This window comes from Borostomias antarcticus (genome assembly GCF_949987555.1).
Source record: "Borostomias antarcticus genome assembly, chromosome: 3".
Classification (NCBI taxonomy): domain Eukaryota; kingdom Metazoa; phylum Chordata; class Actinopteri; order Stomiiformes; family Stomiidae; genus Borostomias; species Borostomias antarcticus.
The window spans coordinates 11,956,200-11,977,964 of record NC_140236.1 but is presented as its reverse complement, the minus strand read 5'-3'; the positions used below and the strand labels follow the sequence as shown (position 1 = coordinate 11,977,964).

General features: G+C 43.5%; 1 protein-coding gene across 1 annotated transcript in view; it reads left to right on the top strand.

The window, feature by feature from the left end:
* The window catches only part of cacna2d3a (calcium channel, voltage-dependent, alpha 2/delta subunit 3a), a gene marked incomplete at both ends in the record, with an annotated part of 255,462 nt that overhangs the window by 196,338 nt on the left and 37,359 nt on the right, over window positions 1-21,765 (top strand). Inside the window, 8 exons of the mRNA XM_084436018.1 lie at window positions 246-307; window positions 419-463; window positions 4,250-4,312; window positions 6,501-6,571; window positions 8,211-8,286; window positions 9,542-9,594; window positions 9,705-9,760; window positions 13,835-13,949. Coding sequence (XP_084292144.1) covers window positions 246-307; window positions 419-463; window positions 4,250-4,312; window positions 6,501-6,571; window positions 8,211-8,286; window positions 9,542-9,594; window positions 9,705-9,760; window positions 13,835-13,949 — 541 coding nt within the window. The remainder of the gene's footprint in view (window positions 1-245; window positions 308-418; window positions 464-4,249; window positions 4,313-6,500; window positions 6,572-8,210; window positions 8,287-9,541; window positions 9,595-9,704; window positions 9,761-13,834; window positions 13,950-21,765) is intronic.

The window sequence follows — 21,765 nt, the reverse complement described above, 5'->3', positions numbered from 1 at the left end:
TTAGTTCTTACTGCTCTTATCCTCAGCGGTCTGAACGTTATTATTGGAGTGTTAGGTCTGTTGAGGCTGGCCAGTGTGTGTGGTTGTGTATGTGTGCGTGTGTGTGTTTGTATTTGTAATTTCTTACGAAGACGATCGGTGAAGTTGTTGCACCGATGTCCCACAAGATCAAAGAGCAACACACACGGACACACACACACGGACACACACACACAGGCCAATGCTTTCTGATTTGTGTCTTGCAGCTGTGGGGATTCAGATGAAACTGGAGTTCTTTCAGAGGAAATTCTGGACAGCCAGTCGACAGGTACACCCCCACCCCCCCCCAACCCCCCCCGCCCACCCCCCCCCCCCCCCCCCCCACACACACACACACACACACACAGTGTTTTGGTTGTTTATTGTTTCTGTGTTACAGTGTGCTGCTCTGGATGGAAAGTGCCCAATAAGCTGTGACAATGAGGTGAGGTGAACATCTGCTTCTCTCTCCTCCCCCCATCCATCTCTTTCTTTATCTCTATTCAATTAAAAGGGCTTTATTGGCACGGGAAACGTACATTTACTTTGGAAAAGCAAATGTGAAATAAAGATAAAGATGTATGAACAATTAAATATATACTAGAATAAGGATGTGTAAACAGAGCTACAGTTAAGTAAAGATAACTATCTCTCTCTAATAGATATACTATATATATATATATATCCGTGCTGTCAATCGACTTAAAATGTCATCAAGTTAATCACTATAATAGGCTGTGATTAATTATGATTTTAAGTTTAAACGTAAGCGTTAATGCGTTAACGTTGACAGCCTTAATACATAGATTCATGCAAACTGCAATACTTTGTCCTACCTCGTGGTGAAAGCAACAACGACAGTGGCAGCGGCGGTAAAACAATTCTACAACCCGCAACCACAAGGGGAAGTAGAGCACTGCTACAGGGGCAGTAGGCTACTAGGCTTCTCTGACAAGCTGGTTGCCATCGCTTATAATGTAGGCTATGTTTCTCAGTTTGACCGGTCTGAATTACAAACTGCTTTTTTGGGTTAGCTACAGCAGAGACAGTAGCCTACATAAAATTGGCGGGGATATCATTACCAACTGATCTGACATCATTCATTCATTCTTTAGATTTAAACCCGGAAACTCAGAAATCTCTCATTTTCAACCCCAATTTCAACGATGCAGTCAGAGTAGCTAAATACATTAAATATATAATCAATAAAAAGCACTAAACCAGTTAAGTTTCACTTCAACCCACATTTACCTGCTACCTATTGCCTATCCCCCAAGCTCTGTAGCTGTGCACTTTATAAAATAGCTGGTGATCTATCAATGGAAAAATGCCTATCTTCTTATTACAGTAGCTATTCCTAAACTCATGGTGTGTCCTAGATTATCTCAGATCTCATAGGCTATCGTTGCTTAAGAAATCCTAATGTAGCCATTCAATTTTATCTCAAACGGTCAGCCTGCATTTGAATTGATAGTTTCTCTATTCAACTGGGCTGGAATATTTGGGGCAGATTGCCAGGTCCACACCTACAATTGGTCTGGTGATACTGTAGGTTTAATTAATTTTTGAAGCGTGTAGCCTAGTAGAACGAGAGAAACAGCAGTAGCCTAGTTAGTTTGCTCCAGCTGCAGTGGGCGGAGGGAGTGAGTGTGGGAAAAATAGCTGGTCAGCATAATTACGTTGTTGGCAATTCATTTTGACAACTGGACAGTTGATGTTGCACAGCAAATGAATTGGGCTACATTTTGTTCATGGCTAGTTGCTATCGAAATCAGGACTGGCATTGAACTCGCTAACGTTAGTAGCACCCACCTCCCCCCACTGGCCCACTGAAGATCATGGTTTTCGTGGGGCTAGGAAACACATCCATTCCGTTTATTTGAATATGAATGAACTTGTAGCAGGTGGAGGGGTATTGCACTAGCCTAGTCCAGGTTGGTTGCTGGCGAGTGGTGAGCTAGACAAATACTGTAGCAAGTCAAGCCATGGAAAAGTCTAGCTACTGTATAGGCTAGGTAATATGGACAAACATATATCAACTGACCAGTTATCAGAACAAAATACCATCAAACAGGTTATGCTAGCTTGCTGTAATAAATGTCAGTTAGGCCTGCGGACCAATTCATGATAGTCTATTCAGTCCATTCATTACAGTAGAGTTTGAATGACAAACTAACGAGTGGGTATGTGGGCATTACCTCACAGCAGTAGGAATAATGTTGGTTAATAATATAGGATAGGATAGTTACAGTCCCTGCCGAGCGGGACAAAAGTCTCATAGGAGAGGGGAAAAAGTCGCACTGCTGCAAAGTGTGTCCTATCTGTTTTTTTTTGGCATGTAGGCTAATTCTCTTAACTTTCAACGAATGTATTATTAGACATAATATCATAATAATATATAGCCTTCAACGACCTCCTGAGCAGCCTGCCTGATGGTCTCAGGGCTAAAGAGACTGCGCGTCTCTTTAGGTTACTTATACAATGGTTCAGATCAAAACGTTGACAAAACTAGCACTTTTGAGAAAGTCTGATAATTGCTCTACCACCGTTTTGGTCATACAATGGATGTGGGTGGGCATCTTGAAAAATCTTTCAAAAACATGTTAAACTCTCGATTTCAAAGATAATAAACTCACCAAGGTCTTAGTTGGCGTTCTGACATATAATTCGCCATAAAATAAAATTCTAGTATATCTGGAAAGGCTTTTTAAAATATTTAGCATAGAACTATTTAGTTGCAGCACATACGTGTGTAAACTTCTGCAAACTAGGTAGCCTAGCAACATAAACAATAACAATAGCTGCCGTAAGTAGTTCCGCTTCCTGAATCCCCTCTGCGGATTGATCTACAACGGTCGCGTCAATACAAGTCAATGGATTTCATAAAACGATCAATAAAACCCTACAGGATTCATACTTTGCGGCGAATTTGATGTCAGAACACCAACGGACACCAATTACCCCCTTGGTGAGCTTCTTGTCTTTGAAATCGAGAGTTTAACATGTTTTTGAAAGATTTTTCAAGGTGACCATCCACATCCATTGTATGACCAAAACGGTGGTAGAGCAATTATCAGACTTTCTCAAAAGTGATAGTTTTGTCAACGTTTTGATCTGAACCATTGTATATGATCATAAGTAACCTTAAAACAGGGCTAAACATGCATTTTCCCTTTACTACTCCTTTGAGCTATTTGTGTTCATAATGTAACGTCATTGTAAATGAAAGTAGCCTATATAATCCAATTGACTGGGACCAGGGGGTTCGACAAAAGTTACGAGGCAAAATAATTTGTCTTGAGTGCATTTAAGATTCATCTTTCACATTAAAACTGCATACAAAGTTGACCAATAGCATTAGAAAGATCTCTTCGAGAGCTTTCATTTCACCTGTTCATTCTGCCCAAATGTCACGCGTGCCTCGCGCACCCCTCTGGTTCTAAGCCATCACAATGCGACTTCTGTCCTACAGGATGCGACTTTTGTCCCGCCACGGTCTCCTGTCATTTCTCCCTGGCTTGCAGGCACGACTTGCTCGTACGAAACTTGAAAGTTATGCTATCATGTAGCCAGTAGATATGCTAAGAAAATTGCATATGTTTGCAAACTAAAACAAGTGAACACAATTTTACAATCGAAAAATGCTTATGAGACCATTATTTTACTTATATGGGGCAAAAGTGGTTTCCATCGATATCTCTGTCAAATATGCTGCGATCGCGCCCAAAATTTGAACGGAGCTCGTAGGCCTACACGGTAATATGTGCAGGCATGTATAACCATATGATTGCAGGTCCAGTCATTCTGGAGAAAATGTGAACGCGACTTTCGTCCCGTGCGACTTTTGACCCAGCTCTCCCCTACAATACGATGTACAATATACACAATATAATACAAATAATACACTTGTTTAAAAGGCAGTTATACTGCCTACTGCTTGCTTGCGCAAGACGCCTCATGGCGGCTATTTTGCAACACTGGGTAAGGAGGTGGTCTGGAGTGGTCTGGACACGCTGCTAAAACTTTGCTGCCGTTGTCATTTCTGCTCTCACCACAAGGTAGAAGTATTGTTGTTTGCATGACATATATATATATATATATATATATATATATATATATTATGACTGTCTATGTTACGTATATATAGAAAAATGTGGACATTGCAGTTTGAAAAATATAAATACTCTCTCATCCCTCTTTTCAACTGAAGTAACCTCTGCTTTTCTCACAGAACATCAACTGTTACCTCATCGACAACAATGGATTCATACTGGTAGCAGAAGACTACACTATGGTGAGAAGCACACTTTTCAGTCTGGTGAACATGGATATGAATTATGCTTTAGTCTTAGTCTTACTGCCGTCCAGTCCAGTGGTTAGAAGTACTCTGTCCAGTCCAGTTTGGCCTCCAGTGACTGGGCTGTGTGAGGCTATGTGTGGTGAATGTGCTCTTACTGTACAGTATATAAGGGTGTTTGTGGCGAAAGTGCTCTTATGTAAGAGTGTGTCCATCGGCGAGCTGTATTTTAGAGCTGGCACTGTTTTCTTGTTGTCTACAATGAGTAATGAGCTCTAGCGCGCTTTAGAGACGAGAGCTATGTTCCAAGAGGTTTTTACTGTCATAGCTCCATGAGCGCTTTTTTTTTTCAGTTGAAAAAAGTTTAACTTTTTGTGCTAGAGTGCAGGCTAACTAAAATTATATCTCCCTCTAAAAGGCTCTCCTGATGACGAGGATGGTCGGTTTTTGGCAAGACTGCACTGTAGAGACAGTGAACGTTAGCACTAGCTAACATTAGCTAGCTGTTTTACTTAGCTAGTTAATCTGCAAACTAGGTGACACTAGGTTCTGTTTTTACAGAATAAAACATTGGTAGCCTAGCCAAGCTCTAAGCTCTATATGCAACAGTAAGCTTGGCGCTGTTTAGCTACATACACCTCTGGGAGGACCTGTTATGTCCTTCCTTCTGTAAAGGGAAACCCTCTTTTCTATTCCGTGGAGCTCGGCCCCACAGAGCTTGTTGGCTTATCCAATCGTAGTTAGCTACATACGCTCATTTCCCACGGCCACCATATTGGTCGAGTCTGACGTAATCAGGTGGGAGAATGCGGAAGTGCCCGTTGACTCCAATGTTAAAAGTTCATTATAAAAACACCACTTCAAGAACCAAAATAGTCAAAATAACAGGCTGAATACACTAACGGAATTACAAACTCATCATTACTAAACTCTGATTGTTTTTCCCTGCTGTTGTTTTCGCGTTTGGAAATACATGGAAATGAATGCAGCTGACGGCTAACTATGGCTCATTCACTTCCATGTATTTACAAACACAAAAACTATGGCAGGGAAAAACAATAAACAAAGAGTTTAGTAATGATGAGTTTGTAATTCCGTTCTAGCCGGCAGGAAAAGAAAGCGCAGGGATGGAGCTTGTCGTCAGAGGCAGACCGTTGGGACAGGACCGCACCCACCCCTGTGTCAGATGCATCAACCTCCAAGATAAATTGGCATGAGGGATCAGGCAAGGTGAGGACAGGAGCCGTGGTGAAGAGCCTTTTAAGCTCATCAAAGTCAGCTTTCGCCTGGGGGGTCCAAGAGAAGCGAGTTGCCCTGGAGGTGAGGGCGGTCATGGGAGCAGCCACACGGCTGTAGTTCCTTATGAACCTCCTGTAAAAGTTGGCGAAGCCCAACTGCACTGTGGGGACCTGGAACTCACCAATCAATCAATCAATCAATCAATATCCTTTATTTAACCAGGTAAAAAACTCATTGAGATTAAAAACCTCTTTTCCAAGAGCGACCTGACCAAAATTGGCAGCATAAAAACATGGTTACAACAAAACACACAAACAGATAAACTACAGTACAGTCAGGGACACAATAGTAAGATTACACGACAGGGCAATCACAGGAGCCAAGAGAGCTCACACTGCTCTGCCTTGACAAAAAGCCTGTTCTCAAGGAGACGTTGGAGAACCTGCCTGACATGCTGGATGTGTTCTGTTTCTGTGCCGGACATTTGTGCGGCTACGACTTGATCATCACCATTCCCTTTTGTCAACTACTATTTATTGAGCATGCCCTCTGTGGCAGTGAGCACAGCTGCCCGTGGGAGTTAGCGTCGGGCATGAGTGGCTTCTTTTGGGCTGTGGGTGAGTGACTGTCCGTCTCTGTCCCTTTATGGGTTTGGGTGAGGCCTGGCGGGTTATGCTACTGGGCATAACCGCTCCCTGTCCGACTCTCCCTTCACGTGCCTTACCCTGCCTTCAGATGGCTGAGTGTGGTGGGCTAGGGCCAGCTTGGGTTATGTCAACCTTCGATGGGATCATGTTACATTTGAGCCCTGGCTTTGTGACCTGGCTGGCCTGTTTTTTGTTAATGGGTCCAGTGTATGGTGTGGTCGTGTAGCTCTGCTTATAACAATAAGGAGCTTTCCCTATCTCTCTCACTCTCTCTCTCTCTCTATTTCTCTCTCTCTCAGACCGGGAAGTTCTTTGGAGAGGCAGAAGGGGCAGTGATGAATAAACTGCTTCATATGGGCTCCTTTAAGAGGTAAGTGTGTGTGTAGGTGTGTGTTTGTGTGTGTGTGTGTGTGTGTGTGTGTGTGTGTGTGTGTGTGTGTGTGTGTGTGTGTGTGTGTGCGTGGGTACATGCGTGTGTACAGTATGTGTGTCCTATCAAAGAGACAGCCCATGAGATCATGTCTCCTGCACTGACAGCTCTTAAAGGACAGGTTCGGAGTTTAGCATTATTAACTATGTTGGAAGGTTATTTACAATCATATACAACGGCCGATGTCAACGTTTTGTCAAACGGTGCACTCTCACACTCAATGGATCCATAGGTGCATAGACAAAATCCCTCAAAAACACCATGAACTCTCGTTTTAAATACAGGAAACTCACAGAGTGGTAACTGGTGTCCGTTGATGTTTTGACAAAAAAACAGAGCATACTTTGTGGTGATTTATTTGCCAGAATATCAGAGGACACCAGTGACCACTTGGTAAGTTCCCTGTCTTTGAAAATTAGAGTTTATGGTGTTTTTGAGGAATTTTGTCTATGCACCTATCCATTGAGTGTATTATCGGCCTTGGAGGGGCTCTGTTGCACACACAAAAACACACACAGGCACTGAAACACACACACACTCACACTGGCGCATCCTCTAACAAACACATATGACAAACATAAGAACACACAGCCATACACACACACACGCACAGACATCAGTGTATTAGGCTAGTTAGCGGTGCTGATAACAGTATTAATACAGCAGGATCAGTGTTAATTGGACCCTGACCGTGTGACTCTGGATTCTGCCGAAACATTGCCCTAGGCTGTGGAAAGAGCGGACTGACCCCCCCACACACACACATGCACACACAGAAACACACAGACATACACATGCACATGCACACATACCAACACGCGCACACACACACACACACACACACACACACACACACACACACACACACGCATGCACACACTCACACACAAATGCAGGCGTGCACACACACACTTTACACACGCACGCACCCACACACACAAACACGGACAAATGCACACACGCGCATGCACACGCGCCTGCACACACACACACACACACACACAAATGCACACAGGCGCACGCCCACACACGCACACACAGGGTATAACTGTAACTCGACGAACATGCCCTAAGGCAACAGACTGAGGGTGACTCGTGTCGCGCGTGTGTGTGTGTGTGTGTGCATGTGTGTGTGTGTGTGTGCTTGTGTGTGAAATGACCCGACCCTGACAGAATCAGACGTCATATCATCAGGGCGGGCTAATCCCCCCAAAGCTCTTAATACCCCCCAACCCATACACACACACAAATACACACACACACACACACACACACACACACACACACACACACACACACACACCTGCCCCAGTCATTCTGTCATTCTGAATGGTATACCCATAGGGAGGGAGGGGAGATGAGGTATCCCTCTCATCCTCCTCTCCTCCCCTCTCATCCTCCTCATCCCTCTCTCCTCTCTCTCTTTCTCCCTCTTTTTTTTGTAATCTCTCCTCCGCTTCTCCTCCTCCTCTCCCCCTCTCCTCCTTCTCTCCTCCTCATGGCCTCTCCTCCTCTCCTCTCTCTACAGACAGGGTAGATGTGTGTGTCCACCTAACTGAACCTCTGTTCCTGTCTCCAGGGTAACGCTGTATGACTACCAGGCCATCTGTGGGATCTTCTCTGAGAGCAGTGACAGTGGCCACACTCTGCTGGATGTGAGCACTCTTCTCTTCATTTGTACATTCTATAACTTTGTAACATTTTATGTTTCATTGTTGCCTTATTGTTGTTTTTATTGTTGTTTTATTGTCTGTAACTTTTATGCTGCTATTTTATGCTGCTATTTTGGCCAGGTCTCCCTTTAAATGAGATCATTGATCTCAATAGGACTAACCTGGTAAAATAAGATTATTTTCCATATACTGTATATATATGAAATGTATTTACCCCCAAAGGGGAATCGTCTTAAAGGGGGTGGAGGGGGGCAGAAAGGCACAACATGAAGTGTACTCAATATACCATATACAGGGTGTCCAAAGGGTACTAAAGTTCAACAGGGTGCAAAAACAATGCATTATGATAACACTAATTTAACAATAAAGTGGGTATAAACTAAAGCAAACACAATCAACAAAAAACAGAACAATTAACAAAAAAGATGTTAAATATTAATTTAGGTATATAATTAATTCTGAATAGTTCTCAAGCTGTGACATTTTTGGTGATTTGGGGGAAAGAGCTTTGTCTAAAGTTTTGGTATTTGCATGCTGTGAGGAAGTGAAGGTCAGTTCTACTTCCTGTGATGTCATCCTGAGCACAACCTTTCTTCTCTGGGATGCCAAGTTTTCCTATGACCACCCCTCTCTATACCCAGATTATGTTCACTAAGTCTGTAAATAGTCAAAGTTGTATCCAATATGGTTCTAAGGTAATTTGGTAATGTATTCGATTTAAAGCCAAATAGTATGTTTTGTGTTCTCAATGGAGAATGGAGTGTTTGTTCTTTCCAATAGAGATTTTTGTTGTTGTTGTTTTGCAATATCTATAATGTTTCTCTCTCTCTCTCTCTATCACCCTCTCTGTCTCTCTCTCTTCCTGTCTCTCTATCACCCACTCTGTCTCTCTATATCTCTCTGTCTCTCTATATCTCTCTGTCACCCTCTCTATGTCTCTCTATATCTCTATCTCTCTCTATGTCTCTCTATATATATATCTCTCAATTCAATTAAATGAGCTTTATTGGCATGAAAAAAAACAAGGTTCATTATTGCCAAAGCAAAGTCTTATACATAAATAATAAATAAATAAAAATAATTAACTCAAGAAAAGAAAAATAAACAAATAAATAGTTAAATAAAGGAAAGAAAAAGTATAAGCTAAAAGGTGAATATGAAGGTGAAGGTGTTGTCTCTGACAGTGAAGGGTCTTCAGCTCCCATACCCAGTACTCTCTCTATTTCTCTCTCCTCAGCCCTACTTTGCCTTCATCGCCACAGTGAAATGGCTTCTAACTGAGCTCATCATGTAAGTTTGTGTGTGTGTGTGTGTGTGTGTGTGTGTATGTACTGTATGTAAGGTACGGGAGTTGAAGCTGAGGTCATTGATGGTCTGTGTGTGTCCTCTTCCCTCTCCAGATTCCTGGTGGAGTTTAACCTGTATAGCTGGTGGTACTCTGACCTCACAGCTACAGGTACGAACACACGCATGGACACACACACACACACACACACCGCATGTTCCATGGGCCCACATTTGTTGGAGAAAAATCTATACCATAGCACTCAGAATACATAGTAAATATTATCAACCATGGTTCCATAAGTAAATATGATAGTCAAACATCGTCCCTCAGTCCTCAAACATAGTTCCATGATACACCTCAGTGTTTCCCACAGGATTTTGGGCAGCTATGGGGGGTGGACCTCCGACCCTCTAGGGGGGTCCAGGGGCATGCCCCCCCGGGATAATTTTTAACATTGTTAATTTAAATGCATCAATTTGGCACACTTTTGAGAGCAAAATCAAGAAGCCATAGCAATTTAAACATCGGACCACATTTGGTCATGAAAGGGGATAGCAAAGAAGTAGTCATACACAAATCATGGTAAACGAGACAGGACTTTAATACATAATAATCAATATTAAATAACATCCAGTGTCGTGCCCAGTCTTTTTTAATGAAAATACAGGTAACACCCTGACAAAAAACTCAATGTGCCAAAGACCACATTTCCATCTACTGTACAAAAGGCTATTTAATGCAACATACTGCGAACATGAGCCCTTAAAAATGTCAGTTCTGAAAAAGAAAAATCTGTGAGAAAATGTGCCAGTGGAAGCTGAAATGACTGCAGTTGCTAAAAAGAGCCAGCTGACCATCATCTAATAGAGATCCCTCAGAGATGGCAATCGTGCAACCTGAACGAGGCTTCCCCTCTGACACTAACAGCTGCCACACACCAGGGCAGAGGGCCTGGACATCTTACTGGTCTAATATATCTCCCACCCTCTCTCCCTCCTTCCTACTATCTAATGAGCCTCTGACACTAACAAAGTGTGAGTGTGTGTGTGAGAGAGAGAGTGCATGTGTGAGAGAGAGAATGATGAGTGAGGGAGCTACCTGCCCTGTTGCCTCTACCTGCCCTTCTGCCATCTGAGAGTCAGAGTCAAGTCCTTCTCTCTCTGTCCCTCTCTGAGAGACTGCTGGCTGCTGGATGGAGAGGAAGCTCTCCTGCCTGAGAGTCAGAGTCTCTCTCTCTCTGTCCCTCTCCCGCCACTGGCTCTGCTGGCTGCTGGTTGAGACTGCTGGCTGGAGAAGCCGTCTCTCCTGTTGTAAATAAACATTTCACTGTTAGTTAATCCACTTTATTTTTTGACAAAAGCGTATGAATAATAATTATTCATAGGCAATTCATAGGCAATGTTTGGCTATTGACTTAGCATCTATTGCTACGTTATCCTAGCTAGCAAGCCAACGTTACCTCAGGCTCCGCAGCAGTTTCTTCATCTGCTTCTACTCTTCTACTCTTTCTTCTTGAAGAATGTATATATTGGTCTGGTACTCATGACCTGAAAGTCAAGAGTACAAACATATTAGATAAGCTTAAGACGATCCTGTTTTTCAATGACATTGGCCTGACTAACGTTACATGCAAACCTATATAGCTAACGTTAGCTAGTGCTAGCCTAACTTTAGCTAGGTAACGTTGCTGGTAGCTAATTAACAGTCTAGCTTGCTAGCTGGAAAATTTGCATTACATAGACTGGAAAATGAACGTTGCAGCATAGCCCAAATTAGGTTTGGACAAGTAGACAACTACAGTGGATATTCAATATGGATTGTATTGCATATATTGTAAGTAGCTAATGTTAACTTACCTCACACAACCGTATCTCAACTCCGTGTGGAATTCCAGCGTGAATTAATGCAGATGTGTGCAATTCACACTTCCAACAAGTGTGATTGGCACTCGACCTATTTCAATCCACGCGATTTGCGGAGGAGGGGGAGTAGCCCAGCAGAGTACCATGAGCACAGCGCAAAACACAACGCGTTTGAGTTTTGTTATTTATTTAGAGAAGTAAAAACTTTTGATAACCTAAATGTTGCAGCTATGGCGGGACAAATTCATCCATGGCGGGCCGCCATGGATGAATTAACGTATGGGAAACACTGCACCTGAAGAGATGCTGAAGCATTCATGATAGTAAACATGGTGTCATAAAGCATTGAGTAAACATGGTGTTGTACGTCAAACTCTTTTTGCTGAATCACAGTTGTTGTTGCTCTGTGGTACTAGAAACCATGGCAACAAGGATGACAGCTTACAAGGCAAAGCTCTAGATACTAAGCTTAGCTAGCTGGCACGCGCACACACGCGCGCGCGCGCACACACACAATCTCTCTAACTCTCTCGCTCTCTCACTGTATCTCTCACTCTATCTCTCTCTCTCTCTCTCTCTCTCTCTCTCTCTCTCTAAGTCACTGACCGCTGGAGGAGCAGAACAGAGAGTAATAAACCCCTAGAGGTCGACAGCGCAGAACATTGCCTTACATGACCCATGTGTTTGTGTGTGTGTGTAGGTGTGTGTGCGCGTGTAGGTGTGTGTGTGTGTGTAGGTGTGTGTGTATAGGTGTGTGTGTGTGTGTACTAGTGAGCAGGGTCCACAGGGGGTTAATCTCAGTGGTTTTACGATCTGCAAGGATGTATGTCATATTGGTGGCAGTGAGAAGCAATATCCGCTTTGTAACTGGACACACACAAACACACACACTCACACACAGACACGCGTCTCTGCCAGGGTAAGAAGTTGAGCTATTCTCAGTACTTTATGGGGTGTGTAACCCTGGAACCCGACTGGGCCTCAGGCCTCACTAACCAGCATGAAATGAAGGCCTAGTTGCTGTTAACCCACGCCAAAACTAATATCTGATATAATTCTCTGACCGTCACACACACAGATATGAGGGAAGAGGGATGTGGAGAGAGAAAGAGGGGGAGGGGAGAGAGGTGGAGAATGAGAGAGAAAAAGAAAGAGGGGAGAAGGAGGTGGAGAGAGAGATGGTGAGGAGAGGGAGGTGGAGAGAGAGGAGAAGGAGGTGGAGAGAGAGACAGGAGAGAGAGGCGGAGAGAGAGAGAGGAGAGGGAGGTGGAGAGAGAGACAGGAGAGAGAGGCGGAGAGAGAGAGAAAGGAGAGAGGAGAGGGAGGTGGAGACAGAGAGAGGAGAGGGAGGTGGAGAGAGAGAGAAAGGAGAGAGAAATAAAAGCGTATAGAAGGAGGGAGACAGGGCTGTAGACAGAGGAGGAGTGTAAGGCGTTCCCAGCATGCCCTGCTGATCCCAGGTGAAATACGGTCAGCTTGTGCTCCTCGCAAACACACTCCTCATTAAACCCAGCTCTGACCAAGCTCCATACTATCTCTACACAATGGAGACATGACACACACACACACGCACACTTGTGTGCGCACGCACACACACACATACCAGAGCAACATACTGGCACACATACATGCACACACACATGCACACTTGTGTGCACACGCACACACACACACACACATACCAGAGCATCACACACACACAGATACACACATGCACACTTGTGTGCACACGCACGCCCGTACACAAACATACACATGCACACACGCGCACACACACACACACACACACACACACACACACACACACACACACCATACACACACCAGAGCCACACACACACACACACATACCACACACACACACTAGGGACATGACAGAGCTGAGCGCTAACACTATCCATGCTCATTCTCAAGCTGAACTAATCCTGGCAGTTTAAAGGCAGCATTCCTCACAAACACCCAATATTCACACACTCCAGCAATCAAAATACTGTTCAGGCACATTAATAATCTGCTTTTGACTTTATGTATGTTATGCCATATACTAAAAATATGTTGTTTGTATGTGTTTATTTAGTATGTAAATGCTTGATATGTTTTATGTGATTATTCAATGAATGACTTCGGAACCAGTGGCATTCTTGTGAAATAAATGTAGTACCAGAACTTACCATAGGGCGGCAGCAGTGTTTAGGCAATGATGATGAGTAGCACTGAATGGCTAAGAAATACCAAGTTATCCTCCACAACTGTGTAAGTTGTTAAGTTGTTTAACTGTGTTGTGTAGCACACCTGTCACATGTATAATAGAGATGATCAGGTTGAGCAAGATCTGAAAACGATCCTCACCTTACCTGTCTCTGTCCTTCTCTGTGTCCAGCTCAGAGGCTGGGCAGGACCATGCTGGTACCATGTGACACAGAGTACCCTGCCTTCCTCTCAGAGAGAACCATCAAGGAGACCACAGGAAACATCGACTGTGAGGACTGCATAAAGTATGTCACGCACGCACGCACACACACACACACACACAGACCTCAAACATCCTCCCTGTATGCCACATAAATGTCTGTGAATGAATTTGAGACTAATTTCTGTAATTCATTAATTCAAACCATAATTCTAATTAAAACCATAATAGGCATGAGACAGTTCTGCAGGTATGAGAGACAGTTCTACAGATATGAGACAGTTCTACAGGTATGAGAGACAGTTCTACAGGTATGAGGAAGTTCTACAGGTATGAGAGACAGTTCTACATATATGAGAGACAGTTCTACAGGTATGAGAGACAGTTCTACAGATATGAGACAGTTCTACAGGTATGAGAGACAGTTCTACAGGTATGAGGAAGTTCTACAGGTATGAGAGACAGTTCTACATATATGAGAGACAGTTCTACAGGTATGAGAGACAGTTCTACATATATGAGAGACAGTTCTACAGGTATGATACAGTTCTACAGGTATGAGAGACAGTTCCTCAGGTATGAGACAGTTCTACAGGTATGAGATACAGTTCTACGGGTATGAGACAGTTCTACAGGTATGAGGAAGTTCTACAGGTATGAGACAGTTTGACAAGTATGAGAGACAATTCTACAGGTATCGCAATCTCCACTGCTATCGTTTACTCTGGCAAGTGGGCCGCTTTTGCATGCTGGCGTGGTGAGAGAGATGTTGCTCCCAAGTCGAGATGATTCTGGAGGTTCTCCAACACCTGGTGGATCATGAGGACGGTTTAGCGGCATCCACTATTAAAGTGTATGCATGTGCTATTTCCGCATGTCATGAGGGGTTCGGTCTATGGGCATCCCTTAGTCAAGCGTTTTTTGGCTGGCGTGCGCCATCTTCGTTCTGTGCGTAAAGCTACGGTGCCAACATGGGAACTGCTTTTGGCTTTGAACGCGCTCTGTGAAGCTTCATTTGAACCAATGGGAGCAGGTTTCCCTTAAGAGGCTTTCTATCAATACTGCGTTGCTCCTCGCTTTGGCGTTGGGCAAGCGGGTCAGTGATTTGAGAGTGCCGGGTCAGTGATTTGAGAGTGCCGGGTCAGTGATTTGAGAGTGCCAGGTCAGTGATTTGAGTGTGCCGACAGTGTGTGTGGAGTGTCTGTGGTGGACATGGTTGTCACCATCCCCTTTTGTCTGCTGTGATCTTTTGTCCATTTCTTCTGTCTCTGTAACACCATCTGTGCTGGGCAAGGCGTCAGACATGATGGTCTTTTGGCCTGGGACGGGACCATCAGGTGAGCGGCGGTCTGTCCCTGTCCCTTTTGGGGCTGGGTGAGGTTCGGACGGGTTATGTTATGGTCCGTAACCACTCCCGGTCCGGCTCTGCCCTCACAATACATAACCAATACGTAACCGTCGTTCTACAGATATGAGAGGTTCTACAGATATGAGAGGTTCTACAGGTATGAGAGGTTCTACAGCTATGAGAGGTTCTACAGATATGAGAGGTTCTACAGATATGAGAGGTTCTACAGGTATGAGAGGTTCTACAGGTATGGGCGGCTGTAGCTCAGTTGGTAGAGTGGGTCGTTCAGTGATCGAAGGGTCAGTGGTTCGAATCCCAGCTCCGACTGTCCACATGTCAAAGTGTCCTTGAGAAAGACACCTAACCCCAAATTGCTCCCAATGAGCAGGTTAGCACCTTGCATGGCAGCTACCGCCATTGGTGTGTGAATGTGTGTGTGAATGGGTGAATGAGAGGCCATTGTAAAGCGCTTTGAGTGCCGCTAAGGTGGAAAAGCGCTATATAAGTGTAGTCCATTTACCATTCTACAGGAATGAGACAGCTCTACAGATATGAGACTGTATGTACAGTAATCCGAACCTCAATATTTCGCATCTTGTGGGGAGAGCAGCAACGACAGCAGCAGGGATGTTTTAGGGGACAGTTCGGACCACTCCAGACCACCTCCTTATTCAGTGTTGCACAATAGCCGCCAGGAGGTGTCGTTGAGCAATGAAACTCAATATTGGCAGTAACTGCCTATATTGTAAACTAGTTGGCTATATTCTTTGTATTATATTGTGTATATTGTACATCGTATTGTATATTGTAGGCTATATTTACATAGTCAATAAGCAAGACGAAGGCAACACATTATAATTTAAGTTACTGGGACTTATGAGATTTTGACCCTCGACAAGATCCAGAGTTACTGTAGCAAACCACTTCCTCTTTTTTTGCTGTCACTTCTAAGGAAGCTAGCAATGAGAGATGATTTGTAGACGTGATCAATTGAAATGTAGCTAAACATTGTAGCTAACTGGAAAATTGCATTTCCTGCAGAAAATGCGTGTGAATGCTGAGCAGCTGAATGGAATAGCAAAAGCATTACTGAAAATGCATGAATGTGAAAAATCTGAAATGTCAAATGCATCACACCTGAAAATCCTGGAAGCTGAAAAACTTGGAAGCTGACGTGAAACTGGCAGAATTAGAAGCTGAACTGCATTGCCTAAAGAAGCTAAAAACGTATACATTGCTACAAAAGCTGGAAGATAAACTGTAATACTGTCAAAGCTGAAACATGGAATAAATGATGGAATGTATTGCTAAAAAACTTGTAAGCTGGAAAACCTGGAAGCTTAGCTGAAATGTGAAACTGACAGAATTGGAACATCATTACCTAAAGAAGCTAAGAACTTAAATATGTATAAACTTTTAAACCTGAGTAGTTTAAGCCTTGAACTGAGGCTTTAGCTTGAAAGATGAAAGATGAGCAAAGCTGAAAGATGGAATAAATGATGGAGCGGATAGCTTAAAAGCTTGGAAGCCTGTCAGGGACAGTACAGTGACCTCTGGGCAATCTCTATGCAACCAACGGTGAAGGCCGTGTGTCTCTAGCCCACGTGGGCTGAGTTCTGTGGTCCATGGCGTGGATAGTGGCGTTGTGGAACAACTCCTCCCCCTTGGTTCAGAGCTGGTAGGGGGCAGTGCATTGACCTCCGGGCAACCTCCTTGCACCCACTGGTGAAGACTGTGTGTCTCTAGCTCACTCAGGGGCTGAGTTGTGGCGTCTGTGGTGTGGATAGTGGCGTGGTGGCGAAACTCCGCCTCCTTGGGTCACAACCCATCGGGGACAGTACAGTGACCTCTTGGCAATCTCCATGCACCCACCCGTGAAGACCAAGCGCATGCGTGCTGGAGCAAGTGGGGAAGCTATTTCGTTTCGAAAGACGTTTCTAAAGATCATATTACAGAGGCATGTGAAAAACCACAACAGGCCTACGCTCTATGTAAGCACAACTAGTGATTCATGAAGACAGATTGATGAAAACAACCGTTTCGCGGCAGAAAATAGATTTTTAGAAGCTGCATTCTCAGTGCCCCGTCCGCCGCCATTACATGGATATACTTGGCTCGCGCTGGATTTTACATTTCTTCTACAGGGCTCCGAATTACACCAAAGTTATCTCGGTGAGTGAAACGTCTTATAATATGCCGTAAATAAGGTCCAGGTTGTCAAAAACGAGCATCGTCCTTTAATCAACCGGCATGATCAGCATCTTTTTTTATAACAAGCCTAATAATGTGCAGAGAAAATGAAATTGCGAGGCTGCTAAACATAAACGCGTTGGGATCTTTGAGGGAATGCAGCTGAACGGTGATTTCTACACCTGTCGCCGTCCTTGTCCCCTCCTCCTCCTTCGACTCTAATCATTGTCGTCGGACACTGACTGTGACCTGGAAGACGAGCCTGAGGTGATGGGAAATAGGTCATGAGTGCTGCAACGTGGGTATAGCGCAGTATTTCAGTATAGGCATACTTGTAGGGTAAGGTACCTTGTTCTATCTATAATACCTTGCCGCTATGAAAATCTAAATTGTCCTCACCCTGGGCAATAATAAAAGCTATCCTTTCCGATTAACCAGCAATATTCCTACTGCTGCGAGGTAACGCCCACTCGCTAACGTTTGTCACTCAAACACTGCAATGAATGGAGTAAAATTAATTCATGAATATCACGTGAATAGGCCGTGTCGTCAATAGCGCAATTATCACAAACATTTGAATAGAATTCCTCCCTGCCTTTCTGTGACATTAGCTACCAGCAAACATTGAAAATACACTCCCTTGGTTAAAGCTACATGAGGTAACTCGGCACTTTGGCAGCCCCTCTGGTCGTGATAAAATCGGCACTGCGTTTTAAGAACCACACTTCCCACAATCCCCCACTCACTCGCTGTAATGATGGGGTAAAAATTATAACAAACGCGCTTGGCGCAGACTGGATTGGAAGATTGTAACTACTTTCTGGAAGGATGGCTTCAATGCAGGTACATACAGTACCGGTCTTCTTTCTTTTATGTGCATGTAGATTTTGTTTCACGGGGCGAAGTGTTTGTTGTCTTCCTGATATTGTGACACACAAAACGTGTCACTTCCGTTTCCACCACAAGATTTCCCGCCAGTGTACTAGCCAGTACACCAAAATTCTAAAATAATAAATTCACAGGGTCTCATGTCACGAAAATGATTTTTGGGGTCTTGCTAAGGCCAATTCATAAACTAATAGCAAGTAAAGGTGAATATTGAACCGTAAAAAAGTTATCTCATTGAGCTTTAAAAGCCTATCCGACCATACAAATGGATTGTGGGGGAGGGGAGTGCTTCTAGTTCCAGCCAGGGTTGTTGGCCGTGACCGCTCCGATAGCAACAAGCCATGAACGATGTACTGCATTTGCTGTGCAAACGACAACTGTCCAGTTGTCAAAATTGTATGTCCAATTGTCAAAACGAATTGCCAACAAACTGACCAGCTATTTTCCCCACGTGCGCTCAGTCTCCCTGTCTACTGAAGACTGACCATTTGAAATAGAATTGAATAGTTAAGTTAGGATTTCTTAAGCATAGTTAAGTTAGGATTTCTTAAGCAAAAGATACAATCGCCTATGAGATCTGAGATAGACAAGGACAACCATGAGTTTCACTAAATAAATAAATAAAAATGATTTAATGGAATTCTAAAAGTAGGCTACTACCTACTTGTGAAACAACTGTTTCATTGTGAAAAAATAGGGCCTATATTTTCCTGATAGGATTTATTTTTGACTTTTGAAATATTACATAGCCTAATTATTTCAATAAGACAGCTCAGAAGAAATGCAACTGCTTGACTGTCAATTGCAACTGGTAGGCTGCCCATGTAGGCAGTCAAATCAAACAAGCTTGACATTTATTTGGAAACAGCAAGCTAGCATAACCTGTTTGATGGTATTTAGTTTTGATAACTAGTCAGTTGATATATGTTTGCCCATATAACCTAGCTTACAGCTACTTTTCCATGGCTCGACTTGCTACACTAGCTCACCACTCGCCAGCAACGAACCTGCTATTGCAACACCCCTCCCCCTGTTACCTGTTCATATTCAAATTAACTGGATGGATGTGTTTCATAGCCAGTGGACTAATGGATTGTGGGGGAGGGGATGCTACATGCTACCAGCCAGGGCTTCTATTGTGCTGTTGGCAGCGTGACCATTCCATTCCATTTCAAATTTTTGTCGGTCTGCAGCAGGTGTTGGGCTGAATTCGATAGTTTGATTGATAGAGGCCATTCCTGATTTCGATAGCAACTAGCCATGAGCGGAATGTACTGCATTTACTGTGCAGCATCAACTGTTCAGTTGTCAAAATGAATTGCCAACAAACTGATTATGCTGGCCAGCTATTTTTCCGCTCAACCTCCCTCCATCCACTGCAGCTGGAGCAAACTAACCAGGCTACTGCTGTTTCTCTCGTTCTACTAGGCTACTTGCTTCAAAATTCATTACACCTAGGCTACATGCAGTACCATCAGACCAATTTTAAGTGTTGACCTGGCAATCTGCCCCAAATATTCCAGCCCAGTAGGATAGAGAAACTATTAATTAAAATGCAGACCGACCTTTGATATAGAATTGAATAGTTATGATTTCTTAAGCAAAGATTCAATAGCCTATGATATCTGGGGTGGTCTAGGACAAAACCATGAGTTTAGGAATAGCTACTGTATTAAGAAGATAGGCATTTACCAGCGATTTTAACTATGTGCACAGCTACAGACCTTGAGGGATAGGCTACTGTACCATCGTTGTTGTTACATTGTTACTTAATAAGAGTAATGAAATAATAATAATACAAATAAAATAAAATAATAAATCTTTCCTTCCAACAGTAGGACAGGGAGTTGAACCCCTGAACCTTGTTTTACAAGTCTGCTGCACTAACGATTGTGCCACTTCGGCAGGTGTGTGGGTGTGTGCCTTGAATCGAATAAATGTATCATGGATTGGTAAATACAGGTTGAAATGAAATAGTCTTCAGTGGTTTAGTGCTATTTATTGATTGCATATTTAATGTCGTTACTTTGACTGCATCGTTGAAAATAGGTGTTGAAAATGTGGGATTTCTGAGTTTCCAGGTTTGAATCTAAAGAATGAATGAAGTAAATCAAATCAAATAACCAATTTTATGTAGACTACTGTCTCTGCTCTAGCTTATCCAAAACAGCAGTTTGCAATTTTGAATGGTCAAATTGAGAATTGTAGCCTACATTAGGCTATAAGCAACGGCAACCGGATTGTCAGAGACGCCTAGTAGCTTCTACACTGTAGCAGTGCTCTTCTGCCCCTTGTGGTTGCGGGTTGTAATAATTATTTTACCGCCGCTGGCACTGTTGTTGTTACTCTCGCCACGAGGTGCGGTGCAAAATATTGAAGTATGACTGTATGAGTCAGTTCGACAGGTATGAGAGGCAGTTCTACAGGTATGAGATGTACAGTTATGAGAGACAGTTCGAGAGGTATGAGAGACAGTTCTACAGGTATGAAAGACAGTTCTACTGGTATGAGACAGTTCTACAGCTATAGGTAATGAGATGCTGATTAAAACATCTGTTATACAGCAGGAACATATCTATCCAGTTGTACACACACACACACACAAGCACCCACGCACACACACACGGACATGCATATACACACGCACACTCAAGCCCAGTTTCAAATATGAGAAGGGCGAGGTAGAAAAAAGGCTTCCTTTAAAAATGGGAAAATGAGTGTGGTCCCCATTAACAATTTGGGCTTTTCTGTCAGGCAGTTGTGTGGTGTTCTCTGCTCTACTCCAATGGGCTCTTCATTGCTCCCAGCTGTGGAACTGCCAGGGAGGCAGAAGTGACTGTGTGTGTGTGTGTGTGTGTGTGTGTGTGTGTGTGTGTGTGTGTGTGTGTGTGTGTGTGTGTGTGTGTGTGTGTGTGTGTGTGTGTGTGTGCGTGTGTGTGTTAGCCTCACAAGGTCAGCAGGGTAACCACAATCATGAGTGCCAGGAGTAAATGCAGGTCGGGATGCAGTCAGACCCAAAGAAGACACACACACACACACAGGTTCTCTCTCTCTCTCTCTCTCTCTCTCTCTCTCTCTCTCTCTCTCTCTCTCTCTCTCGTATGATACTGGTTTGAGGATAGCAATGAGCAACGGCTCGCCTTTTTAATAAATCATTTTTAAAGCACAATGAATTTGACAAAATGAAATGGAGTTTTTATTTCAGTTATGCTATTTTATAGCTCATATTAGTAATAGCGGATATTGGTGATAAACATCTGTTTTACGTTAGGGGCTGACCGACCGCCTTTTTCTCATATTTTCATTGGTCTGCGTGCATGTGTGTGTGTGTGGCTTGGAAATTCATACTCACAGGGCCTGATGTGTGTGTTTCACTATAGTTCTATCGTACATTATACTGTAGCACACACCTGTTCTCTGTACCTTGTGTTTCTGAACAAGCATGGAACAGCAGTGAGAAAGAATGAAAGAGAGA